The sequence below is a fragment of the Sander vitreus genome, chromosome 2 (genome assembly GCF_031162955.1).
Source record: "Sander vitreus isolate 19-12246 chromosome 2, sanVit1, whole genome shotgun sequence".
NCBI lineage: Eukaryota > Metazoa > Chordata > Actinopteri > Perciformes > Percidae > Sander > Sander vitreus.
Genome location: NC_135856.1, coordinates 28,320,179 through 28,334,853, shown reverse-complemented (window position 1 = coordinate 28,334,853; position 14,675 = coordinate 28,320,179). Strand labels below are relative to the sequence as shown.

Sequence of the window (14,675 nt, the reverse complement as noted above, 5' to 3'; positions counted from 1 at the left end):
GAGCTAGAGCTGCTGAGCTGTTGCTCCAACGGCTATCCACCATGCTATACACGCGATATGTTACAAAAATCCCGCGATAGTGGCCACTTGTTTAGAATTCCCGAAAGATGGCGGCGGCGCCTCCGGATGAGGTAACCCTGCAGTCTCGCATCAGTAAGTCATTATAATGTACAATATCAGATTGACTTTTTAAGGGAAAGCGATAGCCGATACGGTGCTAATGGATACGCATATCAGTTTAAACTAGCCGCGGTCGACCATAGTACTCTCCCGAGGGAAGAGATGTATTGAGTCAGGAGAGCGAATGTCATCAAATCATAAAGTGCAGTTGTCGATAGGCAAACAAACTCAGTCAGATATTGTATCACCTTTGCTGTGATACGCTCGTACTTTGAGCTCACATTATGTTGACTGTTGACAGTTTGAGGTTGGTGATGCTACACAAACATGACATTTACATTTAAAAAGAATCCTACTAATGTCCAGCTGAATGCTAACAAAATAAACTAGCTAGTTAGCTGATGACTGTTGAACAAACCTAAAACCAGGAACCATAACTAAACAGTACTTCTGCTATAACCTTAGACACAGGATTCAGATTCTGTCACCCATTTTCTGCAAATAGGAGCAAATCTTTTCACCTGCTACAAACCAGAAACATGATAGCTAGTTTGCATATAGCAAACAACCAGAGCTGCTCACGGGTGTTTTTATAAAGATTGAAATTTGCTGCCGTAAACTCCTATTGTGTTAAATGCAAGTCTACTAGTCACTACATGTAAAAGGTTGGTGTCACTCAGAGAGGTTTGACAGACTTCACACATCTATACACAACAATCCGACATAAGGAATGTCAGGAGACTCATGTTTTGTTGTGTTTTTTTGCTAAATGTAATGTAAAAGAAAATACACTCACATGGAGCTTACTTAAAGTTTGGATATAGAGCAGATGCAGAATTCAGCCTGATGTGTTTTCCTTTTACACAGACAAGGCCACCAACCCTTTGAATAAGGAGACTGACTGGGACAATATCAAGGGATTTTTTGATCAGCTCAACAATGAACCAGACGGGTGAGAGGATGATGATGACGATGTCACACCATCTCAGAGTAGTTGTTCTGTCAATCACCATATTACGAAATGCAGAATCAAATCAGCGCTATGCCAGCTGTTGATCTAAATTCTAACAACTTGGTTTAATGAAGTTTAACAGCTCTGTAGAAAACCTCATATAAGCTACATACTGTTTCTTCACAACATGAAACATGTCTGACCATTCTCATGCTTTTCTTCTTAATGTCAAGGGTGTTTTGCTTCACATTTTACATGTTAAAAATGTGTGCATATTTCAAATTCATCTTTTGCTTTTTTCTGTGAAGGTTACATTAATTGTCTAATCTATCAGTCCCCAGCTTGCAACCAGACTTCTGGCCCACAAGATCCAGTCTCCTCAAGAGTGGGAGGCTATGCAAGCGCTTATGGTAAGCTAACGAGTGTAAAGGTCTGCGGAACGCCACATTAGAAGCCACAGGCTTGTCTGTACAAAGCTAAAACAAACAAAACTAAACTATTCCCAGGTTCTTGAGACGTGCATGAAGAACTGTGGAAAGCGATTTCACAGTGAAGTGGGAAAGTTTCGCTTTCTCAACGAGCTCATCAAAGTGGTGTCGCCCAAGGTAATAATCCTTGTCTTTTATGCTCTCATACCAGTATAGCTGCAACTGTACATCCGTGAGAATTATTTTGTGTAACCAGTGAAAGCAGCTTTTAAGTGCCTATAGAAAACATTATGGGAATAGGTAAAGAAAACAACAGAACAGTGGGCCAGCTGTCAGTGTATTTATTTAGTTATAGTTGTTAAAAGATATCTACATTTTTCTTCCAACAATTGCATGAATCCCCTCTACTCTGCAGTATCTGGGTACCCGGGCTCCAGAGCCAGTGAAGAAGAAAGTGTTAGAAATAATGTACAGCTGGACAGTGAGGCTGCCCAGTGAGACCAAGATAGCGGACGCCTATCAGATGCTGAAAAAACAGGGTGAGCTCTCCAGAACAAAAAGAGTACATGACAGAAGATGAGAAACGTCAAGCTAAAGAAACGTGTCCCAAGATAAAGGACATGTTTCTTTAGCTTGACGTTTCTCATTCTCTTCTTCCGGATACATGCATGGTGTATTATTCCATACATTTACCATACAGTACAGTGGTTTATGAATGTGCTTTTTAGTTCACGTAGAGCAGTAGTGATAGTGTGCACAACCCCATCGGTGAGGTGCAGGGCAAAAAGGGGCTGAAAAAATTAGATGCCTGCACTCTGCTGATACTCCCGTAAGTTTTATTGTGCTTTTTATTTCCCATATTTCACTGATAATGTGCTTTTTGGTTCCCGATATTTTCCTTGTATAAACAAATAGTGTTTTGTACAAGGCAGTGTCAGTTCTCCTTTTTATGGTGATGAGCCACAAGCATGAGACTAATGTCCTTAGTCATGCTTAGTTGAATCTAGTGTGAGCTTAAAAATGCCGTTTCCTCCAAAGTTTCCCTAAGTTACTGCAGTATAATACATACCTATGTAGGGTTGTGTAGGAACCATATCTGTAGCCCGTTGGTTTCTGGTGCATTTTGACTGAATACATCTGACTCTTCAAAATTAACTTTTTCGTCCACCAGCCAAATGGCAAGCGAATGTTGTATTTTACCAGCCATTCAATAGATTACCATTGTTTCTTTGGCTGGTAAGTGAAGCAAATCTACCAGCCACTTACCAGCATATTTTACCAGCATTTGGCTGGTGGATGGTGCTAATTTTGAACCCTGGTTATAATGTGCTGTTTAGATGTATCTAAAAATAAAAGTGTCAAGAACAATGTTATAGCACCAGTATCACATACGTCATGGACAGTACTCTGAGGTTAATAGGTGTTCTTGTTCTCTTCCAGGCATTGTCAAACTGGACCCTGTGCTTCCTGATGACAAGCCCCTCCCACCCCCTCCACCCAGAGCCAAAAATGTCATCTTTGAGGATGAGGAGAAATCCAAGGTATCTGTGATTAGGAGGCTCCAATCACGTTGAATGGGGTTTCAAACAGAAAGAACTCAATTTATAAAAAGTTGTTCTGTACCCATCACTCCTGGGAGGAGAATCACGGGTCAACAGTTTACAAAGTTCTCTTCCTTTTTTCTTTCCTCTCCCTGTTCTATCCTACCATGGTTTTTGTAGATGCTGTCTCGCTTATTGAACAGCACTCACCCGGAAGATCTAATAGCAGCAAACAAGCTCATTAAGGAAATGGTCCAGGAGGTGAGTCATTGGTTTTGTTTACCAAAAGTGCTGTACAGAATGTGGTCTCACTTGCATGTTTGTTTTTTTTCCCCACCATTAGTACAAAAGACACACCCGAATATGTAACATGGTAACATTAATGCAACTCGGTAGTAGTCTTAAGGCCTTGTTTTATTATTATAGTGTTTATAGTGGGAGTTGTGCACTTGATTTCCTCCAACAATGACAAAAGATGTGGAAATAAATAATAAAGGTTTTGATGTAGGTATAATCAAACATCAGGGTTTCGTTTCAACAATAGATTATTAAAGGTAATAATCTTGAAACTACTTCATTCACTGATGTTCAACATTTTTAGTTTGATATGATCACAATTTGAAACAATAAAAAACTAAATACAGATTATTCCTGAAGTCATCGAGATCATTTATCGTGATTTGAAATTACGATATATATGTAGCAAAATAGATGCAAGCAGAAGTTCAACGGTACTCCCGATTAATATTAAAATAAAATATTAACTCATTTAATAATTTCTATGATTTGTAAAGTTTTAACTTTACATATTTGAGTACTTATTGTAATAAAGAATACTCCTAAACTGTAATGTAGCCTTTATTACCATTATATTGTCTTGTCACAAAATGAAGATCTGCAAAAATGCTGCAATTTCATAATGATCCTGGGCACTGTGAGATCCTCTCGCTCTTTTTCCAGGACCAAAAGCGTGTGGAGAAGGTATCAAAGCGATTGAACGCCATCCAGGAGGTGAAAGAGAGTGTCAGCCTGCTGAGCCAGCTGCTGGAAGGCTACAGCAAGCAGAGCTGCTCCCAGAGTAACCAGGAGCTCATTAAGGTTAGCGCAGCTCAGCACATTAAAACTAGCTGCAGCCACAGTCTCATAAATCTGCTCGTACCACCCACTGCAGGTGTGCTTTTAGTGTTTTTAACATGTGTCTGTCTATTCGCAGGATCTTTACCAGCGCTGTGAAAAGATGAGGCCTACACTGTTCCGATTAGCAAGCGATACAGAGGACAGCGATGAAGCCTTAGGTAAGGTTGCTGACCTCACACTATGTCATGTTATATAAGGCAGAATAAGGTATTTATTAACTCACTTTTTTCCATACAAAGTTCATGGAATCAGGCTCCATTCCAAAGCGTAAATTAATACACATTGGTGTTGCTAATGAGCCTTTTTTCTGCTTCCAGCGGAAATCTTAGAGGCCAATGACAGCCTGACACAGGTCATCAACCTGTACAGACAGCTGGTAAAGGGGGAGGATGTGTCAAAGGATGGCATAACCTCGCCCTCACAACCAGGTAGGTACATGTGTGTGATTTGGCATCCTTAAAGCTATAGTGTGTAGTTTCTGTCGCCCCCATGAGGGAATTCTAAGTAATGACAACAAAACTGTTGGTGTGTCCACATGATACAAGCCTTACGTGATCGCGCACGCGCCCCCACCCCTCCTTGATGCAGTTACTAGTATGCAAGGAGGACACCGAGGATTAAAAAAACATGATGGACTCTTCAGAAGAGGTCATTCTCTTCACTCGAGTTTCTGCGCGGGAAACTCACTGGACGACGCAATCTTCTGAACATAGCCATACTGAGAAATACAGAGAGAGTTGTGTGGAGCTGATTGTCTTAATTAGCTTTGTAGCAACTCATTTGGCAATGGCTTGAATGTAACCAACGTTTGTTAATATCAAAAATGTACGCACTAAAGCTTTAAGTGTTACTAAGCTTGATAAATTAAACTCATTTACCAAACATTTCTGTAGACTATAAGATCACAGATGGGTTTCCTCTGTCCAAATCAGGAAGCAGTAGCTCAGCACTCGTAGACCTGATGGGACTTAACTCATCCGTCAACACGGCACCATCCAGCCCCGAGCCCTCCAGCCTCCAGACCCTGACTCATAACATGGGCATCAGCCTCTTGGATGATGAGCTCATGTCACTGGGTAAGCACAAAACAACTCATCTGGCTTTTAAACACAAAGGTAGATTAACTTTTTAACAAGCCAAAAGGACAAGTCAGCAATACTTAAAGTGCTCATATTATGCTTTTTGGCGTTTTCCCTTTCCTTTATTGTGTTATATATCTTTTTTGTGCATGTAATAGGCTTCCAAAGTGAAAAAGCCCAAAGTCCAGCCCAAAGGGACTTCCCATCTCCAACAGAAAACACTGTTCACTAACTGCTCCAAAAAGCTCTATTGTAGTTCAGCCTTTACTTCCGTGACGAACGGACCACACCTTGTAATGCTCGCCTAGCTGCTAGCATGGCCTGCCCTCATACTCTGCTTCTGACTGGCTAGTAGTCCTTACCTAGCTACTGCACATGTGCGACTCCCAACAAAGATGGAACAGAAGTGAGATGCCTCACTCTGTAGCTAAAACGGAGAGCTCAACACACAGGGTGAAAAGAGGAGCTGCAGCAATGTGCAGTACAACAAAAATATGGTGTTTTTTGAAAATTAACCATGTAAACCTATTCTGATATAACCTCTAAATACAATTTTATGAACCTGAAAATGGGCATAATATGAGCACTTTAAACCTTATTTCCAATTGGCTAGTGTGTGGCCTTCCTGTTGGCTGGCTGAAATGGCATCCTCAGAAGCAGACCACATCTGACTCGACCACAACAAAGCCACACACATTTACGGTAGTGATGGCGAGATGAAGCATCATGAAGCATTGAAGCTTATCAGCAAAGTGGTTTGCAAAAGGGTTTGTTTCTCGAGGCTTCATTTGCTCACAACACCACCTGTTGGTCACAGAGTGTATAACGGGCAGCTATATTACAGATGATCTATGTGATCTAGACTGTATCAGAGACGGTTTTTGACCGAATTTTTGCACCAGTAAAGACTTAGAAATAATGAAATAAAAATCTTTTCCACCTAATCCATTTATATCAATATAGCTTATAGTGTATTTTCTGGTGGTGTAATATAATAAACAGATTTCCTTGAGAGTGTGTAAATCAATTCTTTGGGTCATAATATAATAGCAGGAGGGGCAATTTTAGTAGGCTAAATTAAAACGGGTACGTGGCAAGGGTTTAATTGGGCTGAGGGCCGTGAATGTGCGCGTGTAGATCATAGATATATAATAAAACTGTGTAGACTCGAACCACTTCATAAACCAGTCCCGTGGTATGGACGGGCAGCGGGGCGTCGGATGTCATCAATGATGCCATTTAGAGTAGAGCTTAGATTCTCTGCCCAAGCCCAAACCGGACCGATATTTTACGCCGCTATGATCGGGCCGGGCCCTTGACCAAGCATTTGTGTTTTTTTTTATTACTTTATTAGCCTAATTCGGTGGGGCGCAAGCTATGCCTCTCCAGCTTCTCCCGTAGCTCTGGGTGTATGTCCTGCACTGATTTGAGTGTGAGGTAAACTGTGCTACATCGTGTCTCCCCCATCTGCAGCACTGTTGTCGGCCAGTGCGCCAGCATGCAGACCGTGGCGAAGGACAGTATCAATTGGTGATCGAGACAAGAAAGTCTCCTATATGGTTCCAGGGCTTTGATTATGTTGCTGCCTTGATCTGTTACCCACACTATTCGGCTGAGGGAGCTAGGGTCGAGTATTGTTTTTTTTTTAACGTTTCTCATTTGGATAATATCGGCCGATATCGGTTGGGCTCTAATGCCATTTGTCTAAAACGATACAAGCCTCGAAATGCGCTTAGAACATCTAATTCACAGCCTTTTTAGATTTAGCCAAACCTGTCACAAACTCTAGCGTTAGCAGCCAGTTGTCTTTGATATGTTTCTGTTTTTGATTAGGAGTTTTTGAACATCGTTACGTTTCGATTTTTTTATTTTAAAACCCACCACAAGTTGGAATCAAATTGAATTAACCTGTTGTTGTCTTTGATTTCTTAGGTCTGAATTTAACGGAAAACTTCGACTCTCAGAACACTTTTCAGGTGCAAGTTGTAAGATAATACTTTACTGCTCACATTAAAGCCATTATATGTAGAATTAAAATGTCTGACTTTTCAAAGATGGACAAAAACGTCCACACACAAACTTGAACCATCTGTTTGTTAGCATTCTGATGGCACAGAATCATCTGCAACATCGGCCCCTGCTGCCGTGTTGCTACCAGCTGTGGTCCAAACAGCGCAGGCTCCGCCAGCAGTGGGCCCCACTGCTTCTCCTAAACCCATGGAAGAGCTGGAAATGTTGGGGAAGACATTGTTACAGCAGTCCCTACCTCCAGAGAGCCAGCAGGTCAAATGGTAAGTTACGGGAAGATACACAGTTAATAACCTCAAAGTTGTTTATTGTTTGATGGAAAGAAGTATGTGTCTGTGTTTGATGCACTAACCCTTCATAGCCCTAAAGTGTAATGTAATACACAGCAGTGGTAAATCACTTGTAATGGAGAGTTACGTTTTGAATGTTTTTTTGTTTTTTTTCTTTCATGTAACTTGTGTTTCTCCGTTGTTCTACATGCAGGGATAAGCTCCAACCTCAATCCAGAGTCAGTTTACGAGATATGCAGACCAAGTCCGCCGCCAACTGTAGAGCCGCTCCTAATGTAATCCCCGCCTCCTCTGGTCCTTCTCCTGCTCCTGCTCCAGGCCCCGCGTCCAGCCTGAGCCTCCATTCAGAGCCGCCTGACACTCTCCTCCTCTCCAATCTGAGTTTCGCAGCTGCTACCGACCCCTACGACAACATCTCTCTAGCTGAGGTTACCGTGCCTCTGGAAGCAATCAAACCTAGTAAGCATGAGCAATAACACCAGACCCAACAGTGACGCTGGGTCCAGTCATAGGTGCAGTTTTCTCCATTTCTCTACATTACATTCTGTTTGTCTTTCCCCCCCCCCGGATGTGTCTGTAAATCTGTTTCAGGCAGCTTATTACCAGTGACTGTATTCGACAAACACAGTCTCCGGGTTTTATTCACCTTTGCCCGTGAATGTCCTCCATCACGGCCTGACGTGCTGGTGGTGATCATCTCCATGCTGTCCTCCGCCCCCATTCCTGTCACCAACATCCGCTTTCAGGCAGCTGTACCAAAGGTAGGTTGAGGTTCTCCCTCTTCCCTTTAAGGCAATCTGTATTAGAGCGCCATGTAAAAAACATTCAGTCAAGTGGAAACCATATCTTTCGACTAAAATACTACATTATATATTTGTGGATGTTGATTGTTAATGTGTGTTTTTAAGGTGATGAAAGTGAAGCTGCAGCCTCCCTCTAGCACTGAGCTCCCAGCCTTCAATCCCATCCTGCCTCCCGCCGCCATCACACAGATCCTGCTGTTGGCCAACCCTCACAAGGTATTCTCCCCCTCCTCAAATGCATGCTGTGAGTCGGCCTCAGTTCAGGACCATTGTTTAAAGGTCCTATGACATGCTGATTTGGATGCTTTTATATAGGCCTTAGTGGTCCCCTAATACTGTATCTGAAGTCTCTTTCCCGAAATTCAGCCTTGGTGCAGAATTACAGCCACTAGAGCCAGTCCCACAATGAGCTTTGCTTAGGACGCGCCATTTCTGTGTCTGTAGCTTTAAATGCTATTGAGGAGGAGAGGGGGGGGGTAAGGTGGAGGGTGGGGGTATGGCCTTGACCAACTGCCACTTTACTTGTTTGCAAGCCATGATGGGATGAGATGAGCCAGAATCGATCACCGGCGATCGCCGCTCAATGCATGCCGGTTAGATTTGTGTCCGACTTGATCCCGACTGGCATTGACGTCATACACCCGTAGACAACGATAACCTCACGAGATCAAGGCGGCCGCAGTTTTTAGAGCCAGGCGCCGCAGTTGCTCTCCACCGACTGCAAGACCCAGGCGGACTCAGAGCATGCTGGGAAACGCCGGCCTCTCAGCTGATCTAATAGCTGATTGGTTTACAATTGACTCAACATGATAACGTTTTATGTAAACTTTTTATTGATTTTGATTTGGAGGGATTTTAACTGCTATTTGTTTGATTTAAAGGATTATTCTGTACAGAACACATGTTGTGTGGCTGGTAGTGACGTTTAGAAGTCAGAGAAACTCAATCTGTTATGATTACGGATCATCTACAGTGTGTTGTTAATTAAAATGCAGCAACAGATCACATGTAGAGCATTTTAACAGCTACTCTGTCATAATTAAAACAACTGGAGACTGTGTAGGAGCTGATATATGGGTCTGATAACATTTTATTAAATCGGAATTGGACCATAGTGTTTCTGTCACTTCCTGTTCAGCCTGAAGGCTGCTGGTATCGGCTGGAAACTGTCCGACTTGACAGCGGATTTCTGTCACCGCCCCCGGCTGCTCCCGCCTGCTCTCGTCTACTTTACAGGCGAGGCGCAGTTCATCTCCAACGAGCCTGATGTCTCTCTCTCTCTCATGGGTGGGCCAAATTCTCTGGGCGGGCAAAGCAGAGAAAGGGGAGGTAACCTTCCTCCTTATGACCTCATAAGGAGTAAGATTCCAGATCGGCCCATCTGAGCTTTCATTTTCTCAAAGGCAGAGCAGGATACCCAGGGCTCGGTTTACACCTATCACCATTTCTAGTCACTGGGGGACCATAGGCAGGCTGGGGGATTTTTGTCGATTTCATTCAGTCAATTTTTTTTTTGGTCACATTTCTATCACTTTTTCTGATTTCTGCGTTTTTGTAGCTTTTTCCAACATTTGTCACTTTTTTCAATGTTCTTTTGTCATAGTTCTGATATAGAACGTTTTTGTAAACTGATCAAATTTGACCCGAGGACAACAGGAGGGTTAATAATTACCAAATCTGAGGGTCAGACTACATGTTTTCAGTAAAATAAAATGTAAACTATAGCTTTGCAACACCTGTTGATTTGTTTTTTTTTGTTGATATGGACATTTTTGGTGCTAATTAGAGTTGCAAATAATCGATTCATTTTCAACTCTTAATCTAATCGCCAACTATTTTGATAACCGATTAATCGGTTTGAGATATTTTTAATGAAAAATAAGTTTTAAAAAAATCTCTGATTCCAGCTTCTTAAATGTGAATATTTTCTGGTTTCTTCACTCCTCTGGGACAGTAAACCAAATAGCTTTGAGTTGTGAACAAAACAAAATGTTTGGCATCTTGGGCTTTGGAAAACACTGATGGACATTGTTCACCATTTTCTGACCAAACATCTAATCGATGAATCGAGAAAATAATGGACACATTAATGGACTATGAAAATAATTATTAGTTGCAGCCCTAGTGCTAATGCTGACTCATAGGCTTTGATCTGTAAACAATTACATTTACACTATTATACTGTTACATCATTAGAGACAATGCAACCCTGATCTAAATTAAATGAGCACATTGACACACTTGACATTTTTGCAAGCAAACTGCTTTGTATATGCAACACATTTTATGAACTTATAAACATGTAGTGATGTTACCCTGTGGAGTTTGACCACTAGTAACACTATGGAGCAGTGGTTCCCAACCTTTTTTCCTTGGCGCCCCCCCTACTTATGTCTAAGAAAAGCTGAGCCCCCCCTCCGAAACCAAAGTTGAGGTAACTCTCGAGATAGAGCCTTACTTTCTTTTTTGATACAGAGGAGTTATCAGCACTTTTACGTTTCTCCGCCATGTTTCATTCATAAAATAGTGATGCCGTGGCGGCAGGAAAAACGAGGATGATAGCAGCTAGCAGCTGACCTGATGACAGCAAGGGCCACAGGTTAAGAGGTCCCGGAGGTTTGGCCTACTAAGTAGCCTGCCTACAATTTTAAGCGAGAACAAAAATATATAGTTTTTATACAGACTTTTGTATACATTATATATTCTAGTGTATTGTCATAATTTGTTTAACATGTGCAAATATATATATATTTTTTTTTTTTTACCTCAAACCAGATGAAGACTTGCCAGACAGCCAGAGCTGCTTCTTCTGTCTCCCACATTCACTCTCTCAGGAGTGCGTGTTAAGGGGGGTGGGGAGAGGGGGTTAACAGGAACAAATTTCAAATTAGAAATGAGTCGAGTTATTGGTTGCATTTGAAGCAGGAAGTTTTACAGCCAATCACAGTAATGATGTTGACACATAAAATTAGACAATGCAGAGGCAACTTAGTAAAATCCCTGCAGTTGTGGTCTTGACCGGTCTTGAAATAAAATCCAGAGTCGTCTTTATCCAAGACAGAGACAAGGCCGAGTAAAAACGCGGTCGATTCTGAGACGAGACAGAGACCTTCAAAAAGTGGTCTTGAGACCAAGACCAATCTCGAGTACTACAACACTGCAGTGATGTAACGTTGAACTGAAATTTTTTTTCTCTCTCGTGTTTTCAGGAAAAGGTACGTTTGCGGTACAAGCTGACATTCAACCTGGGCGAGCAATCTCACGATGAGTCTGGTGATGTGGACCAGTTCCCGCCCCCAAACACCTGGGGGAACCTTTAGGGAGAAGGACCAACCCCCCCAACTTCCGTGGTTTCAAACTCTGGTTCGGTAATACAAACTGACACGAGGCCAGTTGTGGGAACCAGCTTCTACCTTGTGCCTTTCTTCGCAGCCTTCCTGTCCTTATTCCATCAGCTCCGCATTCCTGTGTTCCGTAGCTACTTTTCTTCTTTTTCTTTTCAACAATCATTCCAACTCAAACTATAAAGCAAACTGTCAGAAACATTGATTCAATGCAGTGACATTTGGGGGAACATTTTTTTTTTTTTTCAAACCTGAATGTGTGCATTTGTCTGGTTAACACGCTGTTTAACCATCAATCAGATGTGCCATGTCACGTATATTACATGTAACAGCTGGTGTCTCACATTATTTCAGTTTTCTTTTCTTTTTTACCAAACCACAGTGCTCACCCTGGACAGCGTGAGTTCACAGAGTATTGTCACAGTTTGTGTATTCAATGTTTATTCTGAGTGTTCAGAGTAGGGTTGCAAGAAATAATTTTTCTTTTAGTTCATCAATAATCAGAATCCAAATAGGATTTATTGCCAAGTAAGTAACTCTGCCTTAGTGGTTGGGTGCATTTAAAACAATAAATGTAAAAGACATGTAACCTAAACAAATATGTACAATATGACAATAAGAAAGGCTGTATGGTTTAGTGCAGGATGTGCAAAAGTTCAGAATATATATTATGTGCAAAGGTCAGGTATATAATCCATGATGTTCGTTAATGTAAGGTGTAGTGTCTAGGGGTGGGGGGGTTAAGAGTGTGTGTCAGTGGAGGTCGTGGGAATTGTTTATGAGGCCCACCTCAGTCGGGCTGATAGTGCTTTTCAGTTACACTTAAAGTCAGTTACATGCTTCAAGTGATGTTTACAGTATAACCAATAGCCAAAACAACCCAATGTATTCAACCTATGATATGGACTAGTTTCGATCCAATCCTATCAAATGATGGATTGATTAATTTGCTAACGGTTTCAGCACTTCGGTGTTCTAGAAAGAGCCGCAGCAGCGGACTTAATAGTCAGATGGTATCATGCTCAACCTACTAGCAAACCGCTTCAGTTGCAGAGGGAAATGATGAAACTAAATTTCATTGTTATCCCTTTGAACACATTGAAGCGGTTGTTGTTTATCCAATGGAGACAGTTGAGAGCATGAGTTGAAATGCAGTAATAACTGGAAAAGTATCAGGAGACACCACATCGGTGTGTCATGGGAGCATGAATTGGTACACAGTTTTTAAGTATTGCCTTGGTTTTTTTTTTTTATATATGTGTGTGTGTGTGTGTGTGTGAGAGAGAGTGAGAGACAATAGGCCTTTACCACAGCAGACTTGTCATAGTAGGAAAAGTGAAGGTGTTTAGGAATTCAGCCATTTATGTCATTAGTTACACCGTGCTTTTCCTACTGGGTCAAAATGTCTTCTGTGAAAAAGGACTTCGTAGAAAGGGTCCTAAATCTCTGCCCCTGTTAAAATACTGAAATTTAGCTTTTAATTTCTGCACTTTTCTTTGTTTTCAAAAGATCGGGACATCTTTCATTCAGAATTTTGATTTTGAGTTATTTTACACATGAACTTTCATGCACTTTTTTTTTTTTTGTTTTCCTTTTGCACTTGTAACCATTCCATATTACAATACATTTTCTTTTCTCATTTGCTGCCTTTCTACTGTTGATCAACCCAAAGAGGGACATGTGAATCCTGAGTTGACATTGCCGACATCCCGTTTGATTCTACCACACGTGCCTGAGATGCAACGTTTGATTTTCATTTGCTTTGTACATACCTGTATATGTAAACAAATGACTAGTTTGAAAACAGAAACCTAGATCATACGTTCATGTCCATCTCAGAAAAAGACTTTGTGAAACAAATGAAACATCCAGTGACGTTACAGAATCATCCTAATATCCACGGTCATTGACTTGATCGGAGCACTTAGGGTCATAAAGACTAAAATAAAATGAGATTGTGAGAAATAAGATTCTGATATACATGTGAAACTCTAAATGTGTGTAACTACTGTACAATAGGGATAGAGCTGGAGATTGTTTATAATATGACCGATCAATTACCCACTGAGTAATATTGATTCAGTTATACACTTACATGTGTTACATTTCTGATGGTAGATCAACACACATCATCACACAGTGCCATTCATGATTCTAAGAGGCTGTATTGTAATGCTATAAATCAGCTATTTCATTTCCATAGAGCTGTGCTTTTATTTTTTACATATACAGTTACACTACTAACTTGTCTAGGACTGGAAGGAAGAAAGCAATAATGAGACAAAACAGTAGCCTCAGTAACCCACCTTTCAGTCCTTCATGGCTCAAGCCATTATATATAATTAACATTTGCGCTCCCTGCACGATTTGAAAACTATGCATTGAGGGGGCTGTAACAGTTCGACTACATTGTCAGATTTATCTTGTCCACATAGTTGCAAATTTTCCCATGGTCATTGCTACAAGAACCATGGATCCAGCTTTTTAAGACCGATACTAGGTGTTGTGACAAGGTCTGTACTTACGTATTTCCATCCATTTGTGCTTATGTAAAAAGCTTAATGCCATGGCGTATATTTACCAGTGCACATGAAAAAAATAGAAGTACATACTGGTGGGTACAAATGAAAATGTACTACAAATGTATTTAAGGCAAATAAAGTCATTTGTATGGGGAATTTACCTGACGTATAAATAATTTGCAAAGTAGAAAATACTGCTTTGATTCTTTTATTTAAGAAAAAAAGAACACAATGAATAAAAGAGGAAACAATTTTGTTAACAATCCCCCTGAAAATAAGTCAGCATTAGCTTATCTGCTTAATAAAACAATATGTGACTTAAACAGTTACAAGTAAACAGAAACATTGTTTTGATTCGCTACAGGACAGGTAGAGTTAAAATGTATCTAAATCTAGTGCAATATGCCATTAAAATAAAAACAAAATCATTG

The 14,675-nt window shown here is 41.0% G+C and overlaps 1 protein-coding gene across 2 annotated transcripts; it reads left to right on the top strand.

The window, feature by feature from the left end:
• The first annotated feature begins 44 nt into the window (after window positions 1–44).
• On the top strand, window positions 45–13,922 carry LOC144526636 (ADP-ribosylation factor-binding protein GGA1-like). Of its 2 annotated transcripts, XM_078264247.1 has the most exons (17): window positions 45–153; window positions 988–1,072; window positions 1,407–1,482; window positions 1,579–1,677; window positions 1,916–2,039; window positions 2,941–3,041; window positions 3,222–3,302; window positions 4,002–4,139; window positions 4,255–4,336; window positions 4,496–4,606; window positions 5,111–5,254; window positions 7,190–7,242; window positions 7,358–7,548; window positions 7,769–8,034; window positions 8,167–8,336; window positions 8,484–8,594; window positions 11,588–13,922. In XM_078264247.1, exons 1-17 carry the CDS (start codon window positions 108–110, stop codon window positions 11,696–11,698), a joined length of 1,989 nt encoding a protein of 662 aa, XP_078120373.1. In that variant the 5' UTR covers window positions 45–107; the 3' UTR covers window positions 11,699–13,922. The 2 variants fall into 2 exon arrangements, with proteins under 2 accessions (XP_078120373.1, XP_078120365.1); XM_078264239.1 differs by lacking the exons at window positions 45–153; window positions 988–1,072; window positions 1,407–1,482 and having other exon boundaries at window positions 1,565–1,677; window positions 7,190–7,233.
• Window positions 13,923–14,675: the final 753 nt, after the last annotated feature.